The 18,536-nt window shown below is 48.6% G+C and overlaps 1 protein-coding gene across 2 annotated transcripts in view; it reads right to left on the bottom strand.

Moving 5' to 3' along the window:
• Positions 1 to 18,536, bottom strand: part of GRIK3 (glutamate ionotropic receptor kainate type subunit 3) — a 238,704-nt gene that overhangs the window by 77,322 nt on the left and 142,846 nt on the right. Inside the window, exons 2-3 of one of the 2 annotated variants that reach the window (XM_524666.9) lie at positions 17,998 to 18,174; positions 7,696 to 7,953 (exon numbers count right to left, since the gene is read on the bottom strand). In XM_524666.9, the coding sequence (XP_524666.4) occupies positions 7,696 to 7,953; positions 17,998 to 18,174 (435 nt within the window). The remainder of the gene's footprint in view (positions 1 to 7,695; positions 7,954 to 17,997; positions 18,175 to 18,536) is intronic. The other variant, XM_016959390.4, reaches the window with a different exon arrangement.

The raw sequence follows: 18,536 nt of genomic DNA, 5'->3' as shown, positions 1-18,536 counted from the left end.
GGAGGTATTTGTGTCTCCGCCCTCGTCCTCACTAAGGGCAGTCTGCCTTGGTAAACCTTACCCACTTTTTCAGGTTTAGTGCAACCACCTCCTCCATGAAGCCTTCCTCTTTTGCTCTGTCCAGAAAAGATCACCCTCTCCTCCAACTCAGTGGCCTCCTCCCTCAGCAATGGCCTCCTCTGGCCCCACCTCATTCCCCTCATTCTGCCACCAGCACGTTGATATCTGGGGCTGGGTTCCCACCACCCCCAGCACAGGGCCTGGCACTCAGGTGGTACTCAACAAAAGTTTCCATAATTGGACTGACTTACTGTTTTTTGTTTTTTGTTTTTCCTCCCACACTGAAAAATCTATCCTCTACCTTGGTTGGCGTTTTTGTAAAACCACTTAATCTGAGGACTTCCAGGGAAAACTGAATGTCACTTTCTGGAGACAAATGGCTTACTTAGGTCTAATTAAGTTCGTTTCTGTTCCTATTTCAAGGTCCATTTTTGCTGACTTCTTTCTGCATAGCCTGGGAGCAAGCCTGCTTGTTACTCTGTATATACTTCCCGCCCCTTCCTCCCCTCCAAAGAAGAAGCTGAGCCAGCACACGACCAGGTCCCAAGAGGGCCATCCCCTCCTGCTTGCTTGGTCCCTAGTCATCCCCAGGACTCAGTGTCTGGTCCTGGTGACACAGTTCACACAGCATGTCCCACCCCTGCCCCCCACCACTAATGGCACTTCAATTTTCCTTTGGGGAAAAACTCCTCCCCCACTCTTAGTTTCTGTGACTCAGGAGGGGTCCATCGCCAGCTCTAGGGGCAAAGCACATGGCCCCAGCCTGGCAATAGGTATTGACTCAGAGATAGGTACAATACCATCGACTCTCAGAAACTGTGTTAGAACAACTGGCACAAAAAGAGGGTGAGAAACACTCCCTTTTTCACTCAACTTCAAATATGGAGGTTGTAAGTCCAGGGTCCCCACGTGGACCTCGAGAAGGATTCCACCAGGACAGATGTCAGAGAGAACAAGTAGCAAAGAAGTCCTAATGATCTTCACTTCATCCTCTGGATCAAATGGTGCCTGAAGCTAAAATTAGCTCCAAACTTTCCAGTAAAGGAAACCAAATTGCTGCCCCCCAACTTTTTTTGCTTAAGCCAGTTTGCACTGGATTAAAGTTTTCAATCAACTGTTACTCTATCTGGAAAGAGTCCCCCTGACCCCACTCAGATAGCCCTCTCCAAAAGCCTTCCGGCAGAGAGTCCCAGTTTCCAAAACAATCTCTGGTACACACCCCTGAGTCTGTTTAGCAATTATTCCCATTCCTGAGGGCTGGACATCAGGAAAGCAATCTGATTGGTGTCCATCATCTCACTTTGCTTCGGGGACAGAAATGTATGCTCGTAGCCTAAGCCTCCTAAAGAGCTTCCACACAAGCTTTGCCATGACTTGGCATCAGGAACCCCCAGCCCACTGAAGACTCAAACCCATGTGCTGGAGTTGGGAGACGGCTATGTAGTCCCAGAGTGGTCTGGATCAAACAGGTGCCCTGTGCTTCCTAATACCAGACTTGATGGGGACGAGGAAGAGGCTATCAGTTGACCTTCACATAGAAGGGAGAGGCCACAAGCTATCCCAAGACACACACACAGGCTATCCGCCTCCCAATGTATCCCAGAAATTCTTGATTAGGTTGAATGATGCTTCCCTTTCATATCTGTTACCCCGTGAGGTCCAGGGTGCACAGTTTGCTCCTCCCTGTTTGGTTTTGAGACTTATGTGCAGCATCAGCAGGCACGTGGGCTTTGGGGACCCAGGCTATGAGGACTGGGACAGGCTGGATGCTGGAGCAGAGGCCACCAGGGCCTTCTTGTCAGCCAAGCACATCGCCCCATGTAATGCATGGTGACCCACATTCTCCAGCAGCAAATGTCAGCCCTCCTTCCCATCAGTGTATTCCCAAAGGAGACCAGAGGCTCCTCTCAGCCTACTCCAACAGAGGACTAGGCTCTCTTTGTTTGCCTGAGATGAGCTTTCCTTACTGGCTGCTCCCCTAATCAATCTCTCTTAAAATATCTGCAGTGAATCATGGTTGTTGGAATCATGCTTTTCACTCACAAAGCGCTTCTGCATTCATTACCCTATTTAACCATCTCCCAATCCTAGAAGGCATATAGAACAAGGATTTTCATTCCAATGTTACAGAGAAAAATCCCAAGGACCACAGAGGTTAAGTAACACCACAGAGGTTAAGTGATTATGGAATCATAATTAGAGACCCAATAACATTTTGACTCCTAGGCTGTAGCCCTTTCCTTCATCCCAGGTTTTTGTTTGTTTGTTTGTTTAATCCCATCCTTTCACCTTCAAGATGAGTTTGTCTTTGTGCATAGAATAGATAAGGCACAAAGCTCATGGGGCAAACACTGGCTGCCTTCTCAATAGCCATTCCCCTTGGGGGAGATTGCAGCCATGACCCCAATTCTTCACCTCTCCTTATAACCACACCCTTTGCCATGTAACTTTGCAGGGCCCTCCAATTGGGCTCACCCATGTGAATTGTTTTGGCCAGTGGGATGTTGGCAGGTACCATGCAGGCAAACAGTTGAAATGGAATTGTACATTGGGTTTGCTCTCTTGCCCCTCTGCAATTGTCATGACAATGTGCCTGGGCTATCTTGCTGGAGGATGAGAGACAGGTGGAGAGCTGAATACACCTGCATTTCAGTCAAGGCCAGCCTAGATCAACCAACAGCCAGCTGACCCCCAAGCAGGTGAGTGATCCAGGTGAGCCCAGAAAAACGACCTAGCCAAGTTCAAGAAATCACTGACCCTGCGGACTTGTGAGTTAAACAAATGCTTATTATTTTAAGCCACTGAGTTTTTGAGGTGGTTTGTTACACAGCATTATTATAGAAAGAGATAACAACTGCACTCCCTTCCAGCATTCTAAAAGAACTGTGATTGTGTTTGGGTGAAAATGCACCAGTCCCATGAGACGACCCGTGATTGGCAGGAGCCAATCAGTGGCAATCCCATTCCCATCTGACAATGTCTAGAATAATAGGTATGGACCCAGTGAGCTACACAGGATTGTCTTCTAGAAGGTTCTGAGACAGATCTTCCTCTTTGATAAGAGGCATGAGTCACATTAAGAAAAATCTCATTGGGCTGGTTGTGGTGGCTCATACCTATAATCTCAGTGCTTTGAGAGGCTAAAGCAGGAGTTTGAGACCAGCCTTGGCAATACAGCAAGACTCTGACTCTATAAAAAAATTTAAAACTTAGCAGGGCATGGTGGTATGTGCCTGGGTTCCAGCTACTTGGGAGGCTGAGGTGGGAGGACCGTTTGAGCCCTGGAGTTCAAGGTTGCCAGGAGCCATGATTGTGCCGCTGCATTCCAGCCTGGGTGACAGAGTGAGACCCTGTCTCTAAAATAAAAAAATAATGAAGAAGAAAATCCCATTGGCCTCTACCTTCTGTATGCCACCTACTGCATGCTCCGAGCTTCAGCAGCCCTATTGTGACTATGAGCTGAAGGCCAAGAGAGCTGTGGCAATACTGACCCAGCACCCTGACTTTGTCAAGCTGCTAAATCATCCCAGGAAAGGCCCATCTCCAGAATTCTTGTCAGTGAGATAACAGTTTATTGCTTGAGTCAATGTGAGTTGGGCTGTCTGTTACTTGCAGCCAAAACATCCTGATGGACACAATCTCCAAAGCAAACAGCCAAATCCCACTGTGGAGTACTTCCCACTCCATGGGTTTGATGACCCATACATTGTCCTGCCCTTTGACATATCCGGATTCTGGGAGCACACTTCTTTCTACCCACTATACATCATCAAAGTTATATTATTTGGCTGACGCCAACCCTGAGCCCCTAGTGCTCATTGTCTTCTTGATCAAACTCACTGACCCATTGACTCCCCTATGTTTTAAATATTTGTTGAACTGAATTGAGTTGAATTTAACTGAATCAAATGGAAAATGAAGTTGAATTAAACTCTAATTAAATATTGAAGGAAAGAGTATAAGGATGAAAAAATGAAGATGTTGCTATCCTACCTCCTTTTGAGAAGTTAATTGTATTCCAGAGGAGGGGGTACCTGCCCAGTGATCACAGGTAATTCCAGGCCATCAGAGCTGAGAATGAAGTGACATGTACTTATAGCCAGAGCTAAAGGCACTTGTGGGTAAGAGCTGCAGACCTGAGCATCAGCTCTGGCCAGTTTTGCTAGGATGGTATCCATCATCATGATAAAGCACCTTTTCCTATGCGAAGCCACTTCCTCCACCCTCCATCTAGACTATGTCAGTGTCTGCTTTGACACTCTGTACCCATGACATTCCAGTTACATGTCTTCAACATTACCCTGTTCACATCCCTTTCTTCTCTTCCATTCTGGCCCCATGTTCTCTTCCAAGCACCCCTTGAATTCTGGCCTCCTTTGCTCCTGTCTGGACCAGTGCAGTCGGCTGTGCTCTAGTCTCCTTGCTCTAGGCTCTCCTTCCAACCCTCCCTGTGCATTGCTCTTAGAACCACCTTCTAAAACTCTGCTTTGATTATTCTACTCCTTTGCTCAGCAATACTCAATGATCCTTGGCTGCTTTAAAGATAAAACCTGAACTCTGAGGCTGGACATCAGAGACCTTGCATAGCCAGCTACACTCTGTTAATCTGACTTTTTCTTCCCACCTTTCATACCTGAATCCTCTCCCTTAGCCAGGCTGTCCTCTTGGTTAAGCTGCTAGGTACAGTCCAACCTAGTTTTTGCTCATGCTGTTCCCTCCACCTGTAATTCCCTCATGATTCCTCTCCTCATTCATCTATCCTCTCCTCATTCACCTATCCTGCTCCAATCTCTCCTCCTCTGGTAAGTCAGCTCAGACCAGCCAAGGCCATAGAGCTTCCACTCCCCAAGTGGTGTGGCTCTGACTAAATGTATATGCCGTTTCATTCTTAGCTCTGATGGCCTAGAATTATGTGCGACCTCTGGGCAGGCACCCATTCTTCTATGCTAAGATTAACTTTTCAAAAGAAGACAGGATAACAACATCTTCGTTTCTTCACCCGTATACTCTTTCCTTCAATATTTAATTAGGGTTTAATTCAACTTGATTTCCAATTCAATCCAAACTAATCCAATCCAGTCCAATCCAACTCGGTGCCAACAAACAATGAAAAACATCTACACTGTACCAGACCCTGTGTTAAATCCTGGAGGCACTGAAAGCTCCTGGCCTGGAAGCAGACACAGACTCACAGACAGATAATGATTCACAGTGGTATATTAAGAAACAACTCCACGATGCAGCAGAAACACTGGAGTGGCTGGGAGGTGGGCAGGGGCGCCCCTCAATGGCAAGGTCTTCATGCTGGGGTGAATAAGCCGGGCTGGGGATCCCTGCTCTCAAGGATCTTCTGTCGGGTGCTTTGGAAATAGCAGGAACTCAATAGATGCTTGTAGAAGCCTGAGTTAAATAAACAGCTTTCCAATTGTCTTTTCTGAGGGAGTCTCTCCCTACTATTTCCAGTCCCCATTAGGAGGTAATCAAAAGCTGACATTGAATCACAGGCAGCTGAGAGCTGGAGGGCTCTTTCAAGGCTGGATGCAGCAGCTCTTGACATGTGGGCAGAGCAAGGCCAGATGGGTTAAGTGACTTGCCAAGGTCACTCTCTCTTAAGAGGCCAGGCTAAGAAATGTCTTGGGACTCAAGTCTTTGGAAAGAAAGAGGAGAAGAAACAGCTCCATGCTGGCTAGCAGCACAGACTTTAGGCTCAAACAGGCCTGTAGGTGCATGCTGGCTCTGGCACTCACTAGCTGGGTGACAGTGCACAGGGCATGTCACCTCTTTGGGACTCAGTTTCCTCATTTCTAATTCATCGCTCCAGGGAGTTACTATGAGATTTACATGAAATGAAATAAGATCACACTTGCACCACTTGGTTCGCAGCAGGTAAACAGTAGCCTTCTTTAGCAGATGAATCCAGAAGCATGTATGAATTCCATCTCCAGGGGACTCTCCAGGTCTGTCCCTGCCCCACACATCCTCACAAGGATGACTTAAGGATGAAGGCAGGGACCGGGCAGCGGTCAGTGCCCTCAGTGGCTCTTCTTTCCCTTTTCCCTTTCCTGCTTGCTCTTTTTGTGACTTATGGCAGAACATTAGCTCTCTGTACATAGAGCTACATGGAGATGGCTCTGTTCATGCAGATGGCTATGTTGTCCCGTTTGTGTTTCCCTACAATGTAGTGCTTGCCAAGACCAAGAACTGAGTTTTGGTGTGGTGTGGTGACTCACACCTGTAATCCCAGCACTTTGGGAGGCTGAGGTGGGAGGATTGCTTGAATCCAGGAGTTGGAGACCAGCCTGGGCAATGTAGCCAGACCTTGGCTCTACAAAAAAATACAAAATTAGCCAGGTGTGGTGCTGCATGCCTATAGTTCCAGCTATTTGGGAGACTGAGGTGGGAGGATCTCTTGATCCCAGAGGTCGAGGTGACAGTGAGCTGTGACGGCACCACTGCACTCTAGCCTGGGTGACAGAAAGAGTGGGTTTTGTTTATCCAAGTATCTCCAGCTCCTAGCAGTGAATGAGATCCAAAGGAAAAGCCAGAGTGCGTTTGCTGGGTTTGTTGGTGGTTATCTGCTAGGTGTGTGCTCTGGGCCCTCTCTAAGGGCCTGGGACTTGAGAGGCAGGGGGTATCACATTGGAGCAAGGGTTTTCTGGAAGGCAGAGCCCAGGCTGGACTTGGAAGGCAGGGCAGGAGTGGGTCAGGTGGGTCCTACCCAGAAAAATGTGGGCAGCATTAGCTCCAGCTGGCAGAGCATGTGGGACAGGTGCAGCCACATCAGGGAGCCCAGCTTTGGGCCCGCAGCTCATAGCCACGGGCCCCAGAGCCCATCTCCTCCTTCTGTCTTGGCAGGATGAGACAACAGCCTGGTGCTGACATCTGCAAGCTTGGCACTGGCTGGGATCAGCGGTCAAGTCGGTATGGCAGGGGCTGGTGTGTGTGTGAGCAGAGCTGGGCACGTGCAGGTGTCTCTGTGTGTGAGTGTGGGTAGAGAAGATTGTGTGTGTGGTGGGTGCAGGTGTGAGGAGGATGAGAAGAACCAACCTTCAGTGCTCACTGCATGTCAGTGCTTGTCACTGTCATCTTGTAATCCCACATTTTACAGATTTACATTTTATAGGAAACTGAGGCACAAAGAGGCTACTCAGCCAGCAGGTGATAGAGATGGGATTTACACCCAGGTGGTTTGGCTCCAGTGTGTACACACTTAACACTAGGCCACGCCATAAGCTATGTGTGTGAGTGTGCAAGTGTGAGGGTGGATGTGTTTTGCAGCAGATGGAAATGTGTGAGCGTAAGGGCATGGGCAGGTGTCGGTGTGGCTTGCAGATGTGTGTGCTGCTGCTAGGGTGGGTGTTCAGTGCAGATTTGAACACTTGTGCTGCTAGAGGAGGAGGTGAGTGTGAGGCAGGGGTGAGGTGTGCTGGGGCTGAGTGAGATATGAGTGCGGCTGGGGTGCACAGGGTGTGAGTGGGTGCAGGGGTGAACATCAGCATAACCGAGTGGAACTGGGGTATGGAACACAGCCTCTTCCCCCGGGGCAGCTGTGCTGAACAAACAGACAAGAGCCTGATCCTGGGCCTCTGCCCCCCTCAACCGTTGCCCCCAGCCTAGCCAGGCCTGGCCACCCACCTGTACTGTCATCATAGACCACGGTGGCCGACCGCCACTTGAGGTACTGGACCAGGTCGAGGATGGCATGACTGAGCGAGGCGTAGTCGGGGTAGAGGTTCACGTAGAAGGTGTCCTTGTTGTCCAGCGGGTGGTGCTTCCAACGCAGCTGGATGTGGGGCACCTCCAGGGCATTGCAGATGGACTGGACGGCGTTGGTGCAGGAGCCCTGTGATGGGCCGAAGATCGCCACCACGCCCAGTGCCAGCTGGTCACAGGCTGCAACAGAGGGTAGGGCAGCGCAGGGGTCAGCATGGGGGCTGTGGGTATGGGGACAGTGATGCTGATGATCCTGTAAACATGTGGGGAAAACAGCAACTGGAACCCTCGGTGGGTGCACAATGGATGAGCTCTCTGAACCTCAGTTTCCTCATCTGAAAACAGGGGTTCTAACAGTCCCTGCCTTGCAAGACCACATGACGGTGGAAAGACATGGTTGTGGGAGACTGGAGCACAGTGCCAGGGTACGTCCCTTTTCCTTAGGAAGTGCCCATGACAAAAGTGATCACCACCTTCAATGTTGTCATCCTGGGATTAGCATCACCAGCTCTGTGCCAGGTTCTGTTCTTGGGGGGACTTGAGAAACAAATAGAATCAAACTGGCTGATGGTGCTTCAACTTCAACCTCTAGCCCGGCCTGTTCCCTACCCCGGACCTGTGCATCTCACCTCTTACTCAACATCACCAGTTGGATATCTGACATGCATATCAGATCTGACATGTCCAGCACAGGATCCCCTCTTCTCCAAACCTCCCTCACCTCCATAAACAGCAGCTCCATGGTCCCTGGACCCATATGCCAAAAACCATGGCTCTGTCTTGATTCTTCTCATTCACTCATATCCCACACCCCAATTCATCAACAACTCCTCTGGCTTCACCTGCAAAATACATCACAACCTGACCACTTCCCGCCACTCCCAGCCCCGACTCCCATCCTGGTCCAAGCCGCCATCATCTTTGGCTTGGATTATTGCAGAAGCTTCCTCAGTCATCCTCCCTCCTGTCTATTCTGCACTCAGCAGCCAGGGTGAGACTTCCACAGTATAAGGTAGATTACGTCACTCCTTTGCTTCAAGGGCTCCTCAGTGCAAAAGCCAAAGTCATAGCAGTGGCCAGAGATCCTGCTTGTTGCAGCTCCTCCCTTCCCTGTCCCTACCACCACTTTTCTGACTTCGTCTCCCATCCTTCTTTCCCTCCCTCAAAGCATTCAAGCTCCTCTGGCTTCCATGATGCTCCTTGAACATGCTAAGTGCACTCCTGCCTATTTGCACGTGCTGTCCTCTCTGGCTGGAATGCTCTTCCCTCATAGAGCCTCAAGACTCCCTCCTCCTCCTCCTTGAGGCCTCTGTGTCTGTGTCTTACTAGGGAGACCTTCACCGCACAATTTATAATCGCAATCCCTGTCCCCCCATGCCCTGTTTATTTCCTTCTTTATTAAACGATCACTGGAAGTCTTGTCCATTGGTTGACTTTCTCCTCCCAGTAGAATGTAAGTTCCAAAGAGGCAGGGCCTTGATCTATGTGGTTTACTGCTGTATCGACAGTGCCGAATCATCATCTGAATGTTGAATGAATGCCGAATCCCTGCCTTCAAACAGTTCAGGTTCTTGCGGAGGTCCAAAAACTCAGGCAGGTGAGGCAGCAGATGCTTTCCACCGGCCTGGGATGGTAGAACATCAGTGGGCACAACAGAGCATCAAATGAGCAGACCCAAGGCAGCTGGGGCTCAAAGTGGGGGATTCTGCCTAAAAGATCCATAGAAAGGGGACCTCTCAGAGTCATTCTGGGGTAGGTGGGAGAGCTCCCCAGAAGCCATTCTCTCTTCTTTTCTCAACTGTCTGTAATTTTCCTTGGGGCTTCACCCCTCTTTTCCACTGTCAACCCACTGGTGCAGAGAATGCGGCTCGCACCCAGAAAACCACTCACTGACCTTCCTAGTTCACAGCCATGAGTTTAGAGGACATTTGTGGGCCAGTCAGAGCCAGTGGGATGCCATGAGATCCACTGGACTGAGAAAGGGGCACCTCCCTCTTTAAGTGAACCTTCAAGGAAGTAACAGCTGGAGCTGCAGTAGCCATCTTGTGCTCATAAAGAGGGGCGCCTGTCTGTGAACATAGTCAGTGTGGGTTGAGCAGAGCCAAGAGAGAGAAAACACAGGAGTCGCCCACCAGGCAAAACCCTGGACTTAGAATTTGCATGAACCAAGACTTACGCCATTTAGGTTTTAGTTTTCCGCCAGTTGCAACCATCGGAGATCCACCAACAGAGCATGAGCAAGCACACCTACCTGTGGACAGGGGAATGACACTATGTGCACACATATGACATCTGATGCACACAGGAGGAGGCAGGACAGAGCACCGAAGCAGGAATGAATACACTGGATTCAGTGTATTGAGGCCTGGCTGTCTCAAGGGCCTCTGGGAATGATCCACTGGGCACAGGCCTACCCCTAAGATTTGCAGGGCCCGGGGCCAGAGTATAAGTGGAAGTCTACGTACCATATGGCTAAATAGTTACATGCTGTTAGTCAAGCTAAAAAACTGTTAAATGAAACATGTCCTTTTCTCTTACCTTGACAAATGTACCTTCATCACAATCTGGAAAGTCAGGTGAGAATGGAGACTTCTCCTACACAGTGACATGGGGGGAGGTAGCACCAGGACCCCATTCTCCCCCTTTCTCTTTTACCACTGGCTCCATTCTGAACCATAAGGGGCCTTGCATTCTCTGTGGAAACCCCAGCCCTTATGTCCAAACACTGCCTACACCCACTGCAAACAGCTGCCCCTTGGTCACCCCTAGGGCGTAAAAGTGCACCTCCTGCAAGTATGGCTTTCCCTCTGGAAGACAGACCCAAGGAAGAGGCCCATGCATGTCCTAGAAGTGGGCTCAGGGGCAAGTGGGCAGGAAATTCAGGGTTCTAGATCCTTAGAGGAAAGTCTGGAAGGGCAGGGCACAGGCTCCTGGTGGGTATGTCCCCTGGTCCCACTGAATCCTTGTCCCGGGAGGAGAGGCCAACCAGAGGAGGCAGAGGGCAAGACATCAAAGCACAGGCCCTGGGAAAGGGTCCCTCTCGCCTGGGCTTAAGGATGGTCCAGATTGATCCAGATTGATCCAGAGATACAGGGTAGTTTTGAATCCATCAGAATATGTGGTCTTGGGGTGTTTTTCCTATTGACTCACATCCACCACTCCCACTGCCTCCTGGAAATGGGAGATTTTATATAAAGAAGTTATTTTTCCTGAAATCTGTACTTCTACCAGGAACACCAGAGATTGCCACTTAAGGGCAAGGTGAAAGATATAGCAATGTGATGAGCTGGCTAGTTTTTGTTAGGGGTCTGCTGGAGCCCCCTGTAACACGGGGCAGAACAGCAGCAGTGCCAGCACAGAGGGTATCTCCTGGGCAACCCAGGATTCATTGTGGCCAAGGCCAGGTGCAGGAGAGCACATACAACAGAGGCATGGCATCCTCCTGGTGCTTCTGTTGTTCTGGGACTGGGAGCCAAGTCGGGGAAGCACCATCTTGTTCCTGCTCTTGTCACCTTTGAGTCAACATGCCTAGGGTAGCCCTTGGTGTGAGTAGGTGTGTGAGACAAACCACAGTGATAATAAATGCTTTAAAAACAGGAACTCTGGGTTTGCTGGTGAATTGTCAAATTTAGGACTAGTTCTTTTTTCAGTTCCATCTCCCCAAGGAGGCCATGCTCGGACCTGCACCCTCACTGCCCATTCGTGCTATTCTTCTGCCGTCTGGGGGTGTTGCATATCTTCCCCGACCACCTTGTCCCCTTCAGATTAGGCACTTCCTGAGGAAGGAGGCTATGTGTGAGTCACTCTGCAACCATGGGAGCTGGGTACCAACATGGAAGAGATGGTAACAGTGAGTGACAGCAGTCCAGGGCTTGCCCAAGCCTGAGGCCGTGGGCACCCTGTAAACCCTGTAGGTTTCCCTCATACTCTCTCCTACCTTTGTTTTGACCCTTCTAGCTTTCCCCTGATGCCTCTGGTTTCTGTCCCACTATATTATCTGTCTATTTTTTTCCCGGAACACCTTCAGTTTGAAGACTTGGTTGAATGATTTGAATGTCTCATTCCCTCCCACCACCACCTCTAAGCATCTGCCTCTTAGATTTCCTTCATTGATTGATGCCTTGAAGCAGTCAGGTCCAGGCTTCCCTGCCACTGCTACCATTACACGGCCTGGCCTCTTAGGTAATGCCCAAGGTCTGGGCATGTTGTTGGACCAAGGCAAGGGAGAGTGGACCAACACAAAGTCTGATGATGCCGAGGATTGTAAGAGTGTTCTTCAAAGAAGTGACTTTTATTTTGACACAGACTGTGAGGATTATGACAAAGACAACTGAAATCGTTGTGATACTAAAGACCATATTGTGAGGCTGCCAATGATGATAATGGTGACGGCATTGCTGAGGGTGAAATTAATCATGTTGATGTTGTGATAGTAATGGCGGGATGGTGATGTTGATGTTGGTGTTGATGAGACTGACAATGATAAATGTGTCAGTGCCTTCACTGTAATGGTGATAATGACAGGGGATGACGGGATGTCAGCATTGATGAGAGAGGAGGTGATCACAACGTTGATGGTACTAACAGTATCAGTGGGATGGTGGCAGAGATGTTGTTGCTGACGAGACTGGTGATGATGAAGATGTTGCTGTCATGGCAGTGATGGAGGTGATGACAGTAGGGGTGGTGTTGGTGGTGCTGATATTAAGAGTGGAGATGATACCATTGTTGCTCGTGAAAACAGTAATTGTGGTGCTGGTGTACTGGTGTTGATAGTAGAGTCAATGGTGGTGATGATGATGACGACCACACTGGGTTTCATTCTGCAAGAGATGCAGTGATTAGACTTTACTCTTGCATAGCAGGAAGCATCAGTCCTGGCCTTCACCTGTTGCTTTTCCCTGGCCTCTCTCCACCTCCCCTTTCCTGTCTCCTCCATGTTCCTTCCACCCTCTGAGGACTTCCCAGCTGGGAAGAACACTGCTGCCCCCACAGGGACCAGGGCAGGGCTTACAGCAGCAGCAGCAGCAGCAGCAGCAGCAGCTTTTCTTCCAGATGTTTCCAGGGCAGCAGCCAACTCTTGTTCTGGTAGCCCTGATCACACTGCAGTAATTACATTATTTGTGGCTTCAATTTTGAATCCATTTTCTGGTCATTTTACAGTAACTCAATGGTTCACAGTCATTGCAGGAGTCCACAGCCTGAATGCCGTCTCCCCACTCCCTTTCCATGGCAATTGTAGTTATGGCAAAAATTATCCCAATCAATTTGTGTCTTAAAAGGAATTGAGCAGCCCAGAGAATAAGTGAAGGCGGAGGAGCCTGGGGAGCCCTGGGTCGATTCCAGGCCCACTCCGGTCAGCCTTGGAAGAAAACACAGACACTCTCTGCGCTGCTGCTGCCTCTGGCGCTGCCTGGAAGTCACTCATCTTTTAATTTCCACAAAACATGTAAAGATAAAGACAATAAGTGAAAGTCCATTTTAACAGGGAAAGGCCCCCGGCCTCATGTGGAGGGAAGGACTAATTCAAGCAGAGCTGGCAGGGCAGGTGGTGCCAGGCTTTATGCCTCTGTGTCCCCTCCCCCTACAGGGCCCGAGGTGGCTGGATCCAGCTGGAGGGGAAGAAAGCAATGACGAGGACCTCTGTCTAGGGAAAATGAATTATCGCTGGATTAATTAGAATTTTCCCCAAGCCGCAAGTTCCTTGGAAGAGTCCTAAAGATGCCTCAGGAGAATGCTGTTTAAAAAACCAAAGATGAAAAGAAAAAATAAAGATCATGGGAACATGGGGCTCTCCCTGAGGGATGGAGGGTACCCAAAGGGGAGTGTGATCCAACAGCAGGAATGGGTCAAGGTGTGACAGTGGTGTTGCCAGTCATAGCAGAGGGATGGTATCTGTCTTAGGCATGTCATCACAGGGACATTGAGGGTTGCAGAAAGATGGCACTTAATTTTTTTATTGAGATATAAAATATAGTAAAGTGCATTAATGTTAAGCACATGACTGTTATGAATTTTCACATATAATTTCATTCATACGTCATGCACTCATGTATGCTACACTATCTCAGTCAAGCTACAGAGCGTTTCCAACACCTAAGAAGGGTCTGTCTTGCTCCTTCCCAGTCAATATCCACTCACTGCACACTACTCCCTCTCCCAGAGGAAATCTCTTTTCTTTCACTCAATACTATATCTGTGAGGTTCATCTATGATGTTGAGTGGAGAAAGTTTATTCTTTTTTTTAATTGCTGATTAAAATTCCATTGTATAATTATATCCGAATCTATCCATTCTCCTACTGATGGACCTTTAATTTACTTCTAACTTTTGATTATTATCATTAAAGTGGCTAGAAACATCCTTATAGGCACAAGCTTTAGTAGATACTGCCAAATAGTTCTCCTAAGAAATGGAAGGTTTTACTCCCATCAGCATTGTATAGAAAAAATAAGCCCAAACCCCTACCTCCCACCATACACAGAAAATCAGTGTGAGATAGATCACAGAGCTAACTATGAAAGATAAAACAACAGCACTTCTAGGAAAAAAATGAGAGAATATCTTCATAACCTTAGGTTAAACAAAGACTTCTCAAACAACACAAAATACATTAACCATAATGGAAAATATTGATAAATTGGACTTCTTTAAATTAAGAACTTTACTCCTCAAAAGAAACTGTTAAGAGAATGTAAAGGGAAGCCCACATGTAATGCATATATGCAATAGAGATATCTCTCCAACAAAGGACGCAAGAATATATAAATCAAGAATATAGGCGGGGCGTGGTGGCTCATACTTGTAATCCCAGCACTTTGGGAGGCTGAGGTGGGTGGATCACGAGGTCAGGAGTTCGAGACCAGTCTGGCCAACATGATGAAACCCTACCTGTACTAAAAATACAAAAAATTATTTGGGTGTGGTGGTGAATGCCTGTAATCCCAGCTACTTGGGAGGCTGAGGCAGGAGAATTGCTTGAACCCAAGAGGCGGAGGTTGCAATGAGCTGAGGTGGCACCACTGCACTCCAGCCTGGGCAACAAGAGTGAAATTCCACCTCAAAAAAAAAAATATATATATATAGTGAGAGAGAGAGAGAGTGAGAGAGAGAGACAGAGATTCACTACATATATATAATGAGACTCACTACAGAAACCACCAGAATGGCCAAAATTTAAAAATAAAACTGACTTTACCAAGTGCTAGTGAAGATGTAGGGCAAGTGCCACTCTCAAACATAGCTGTGGGGAGTTCAGACTGTGCAGCAGCTTTGGAAAACAGTTTGGCTGCACATATGCACATACTGTGACCCGCATACTTCCACTCCTAAGTATATACCCAACAAAAATGAGTATACATGTGCACCACAAGACATCTACACGAACGTCCACAGCAGGAATGCAGGTAATAGCCCCAAGCAGAAACCAACACATAAGTGCAACAAAAGTGAAACGGATTTGTTTAAAATGGGGCATATTCATGTAACAGAACACTGTACATCAATGAAGACCAGTATATTCAACCACGTAGACAATCTCACGGATACGAGACAAAGCAAAGAGCAAGTCTTAAAAGAGTAGACACTGAATGATTTCATTTATGTAAAGTTCAAAAACAGCAAAACCCAGTGTGGGGCACCAGCAGTCAGAACGGTGGTGACCTTGGGAGAGGAATGACTGGGAGGGCCATGGGGGCTTCTGGAGGGCTCACATGGTCTATATCTTGATTTGGGTGGCAGTTCCTTTTTCCTTGATCTAGCTTGAGTAGGTGTCTGTTTCTTATAAACTCATGCTCCTTGACCAAGCTAACGTTCCATCCTCCCTTTCCTGCACTCTCTCCTGCAACTCCCAGTATGGTACCTGTTGCTTCATCCACTAGATTATAAGCTCCATGGTCGCAGGAATCAGCCACCTCTGTCTTAAACACTTTGGGATCCCCAGCACCTGGCACACAGTGGGCGCTCAACAGACTTCTCAAGTGCATAAACTAGCTCCTTCAAACAACTTGCATTTTCCACTCCACCTTCTGCCTTATCCCACTCCTCACTCTTTCCCACCATCCTTCAAAACTCAACTCAAACCTCTCCTCCTCCAGGAAGCCTTCCTGCTTGTACCACAACACTTCTGTAGCTCTCTCTCATTTTCTGGTTGTTATAGTTATTGGTCCTATGACCTAGCTTCCTTGGGCAGGACCTATAAAGGGCAGGGCCTTTTTCCCTGCAGGGATTGTAAGGAACAATGTTCATTAAGTGGGTTTGACACACTTTCATTTGTGCATCTGATCAAACTACCAGGACTGATTTTGTGCCTCCTGCGTGCCAGGCCCATGCCAGGTTCTATAGTGGAGCAGTAAAAAGACACGGGGGCTTGCAGACAAGTGGAAGAAATGTACAATAATCACATGACCTCTCTCTCACACACACAGGTCAGGCTTGTGAAAGAAAAGTTCAGAGTGTTATAAGATGAAAGCAAGGAGACCTGACCTTGTCTAGGGGTTAGGGGAGGGTCTCCCTGAGGACTGGAAGTTTGAGAAGAGAAGGATGAGTTGGCCAGGCAAAGGGCAGGAGAGGGTGGGCTGGAGAAAGGGAATTACAAGCAGAGGGGGCAGCATGTGCGGAAGCCCAGAGGTGGGAGGAAGCATGGCACCCTGAGGAGGGCAGGTGTGGCTAGAACCCAGGGCCTAAGGGAGCAGATGGTATGGATGTGGCTGGAAGGCCAAGTTGGAGCTAGACTGGAAAGGCCCTCATGGGCTCTGATGACGATTTGGGGAAAGACCATGAGATGTTCCATCCAAGAATTTAAGAAAGCAAGTCATGTCATCTGGTTGGGGGGAGGCGGGGAGTGGAGGGGTTGTGGCTTTGGTCACTTGGAAGCCCAGGGCTAGATTTTCAGGAGCTAGGAGGTTTCTGTCTTGGGCCTGCTCACCAACAACTTGGCAGTTTCACATAGGGCAGGACTATAATTTCCTGGAGGAAGTAACTCCGGGAGGGCTCGGAAACTCTGCCCTGGGGTTCCCTGCCTGGCTGGGGAAGGTCCCTGTGCTGAATCACAGGTGTACCACTAGGGAGTCATTGTATTATTTTAGCAATTTTTAGCAAACATAGACAGAAAACCCAGTCTAGCTTTTTGTGGGTGGTTGTACCCACGAGGGCCTCTGCACTCTGATTCCAGGCGTTTGTTCTGTGTCCTGACCTTTTTATTGAGCAGTTTTGGTTGAGTTCAGTCATTTTCTAGCTGGACAAGGCCGGGCAGAGGGTGTTAGCATAGACTCTCAGCAGGGAGATGGACACTTCACTGCACAGGGTAGGCTGCAGGGCATGCTGGGAAAAGAGTGGGAGGACACAGGCAGGGAGTAGGCACAACAGCAGAGAGAGGGGTCACGGGTGAAGGATCACTCTTCGGATGATCCAGGCTAAACCAGGGTGGGGCACCTCTTGTCTGTCTGCAGATCAGCTCTGAGATTCAGCAGAGTGGCCTCAAAAATGTCAGAATGGCCGGGCACAGTGGCCTGTAATCCCAGTACTCTGGGAGGCTGAGGTGGGTAGATCACTTAAGGTCAGGAGTTCAAGACCAGCCTGGCCAACATGGTGAAACCCTATCTCTACTAAAAATGCAAAAAATTAGCTGGGTGTGGTGGCATGCACCTGTAGTCCCAGCTACTCAGGAGGCAGAGAGAGGAGAATTGCTTGAACCTGGGAGGCGGAGGGTGCAGTGAGCGGAGATCGCGCCACTGTACTCCAGCCTGGGCAACAGAGTGAGACTCTGTCTAAAAAAAAAAAAATGTCAGCAGTAACTGCTCTCGATATCAGGGACTCTGACTGCCAGAATACAAGGCAAGGAGAAGCAGGTGGGTGGGACACAGAAATTGGGTCTCTGACCTGGTGGCTCAGTATGTGGAGGGCAAAGAAGCCAAGTGCAATAAGAGTAAAGTCCTATATGGTACTTCCTACGTGCCAGCGCTTACTATTCTAAGCACTTTACAGAAATGCATCCATTGTGCAGATGAGAAAATTGAGGCACAGGGTATTTTGTCCAAGGTCACACAACTAATATCAGAGTTGCTAGGATGCAAGTCCAGGCAGTCTGGCTCCAAGCCCAAACCAGGTAGAAAAGGCTCTGAACCTACTTGGAGCTCTGGCCCGTTCCCAGGATCTTGGACAGCAAATGCAGCGCTTCCCCTCCCCAGGCTGGGAAGAGAACAGAGGCAGGAGCTGCACACTCACCCTTTTTGGTCGCCTCGAAGCTGTCATGGAAGTGAATCCTCTGTATGTCATAGGTCAAGGTTGTGTTGGGCAGCAGAGTCCTGTTCCTGTTGATGATGTTGGCAGAAAATCGAAAGGCGTGCTCCTCGGCATTCATGACCTGGGCGTTGGGGCCATCCGCATACTCGAAGATTCCTCCTGTGAAAGATGAGTAAAATTGTGTGTGGTTGGGAGGAGGGATGGGGCTCTAGCAAGCATGCTTGGCTCAAAAGATTTTATAGACAAGCTGCCTGCTCCCTGAAATGTTCAATAATATCCTAGGTAACTGCCATACCTAGAAAGTGTGCAGGAGCACAAGAAATACGAAAATCCTCCTCATTCATTTCAGTCAACCAGCAAATTCCTGATAACAGAGCCCGACAGGGCCAAAATAAGATTACCAACTTATTCATATTGCTGTGAAAATTCTCAATAGAACTATAGCAAGCAGAATCTACCAGGATAACATACCATGACCACGCAGAGTTTTATTCTAGGAATCTAAGACTGGTTCAATATAA

This window comes from Pan troglodytes, chromosome 1, assembly GCF_028858775.2.
Source record: "Pan troglodytes isolate AG18354 chromosome 1, NHGRI_mPanTro3-v2.0_pri, whole genome shotgun sequence".
NCBI classification, from domain to species: domain Eukaryota; kingdom Metazoa; phylum Chordata; class Mammalia; order Primates; family Hominidae; genus Pan; species Pan troglodytes.
This window is presented reverse-complemented; position numbering and strand designations above follow the sequence as displayed.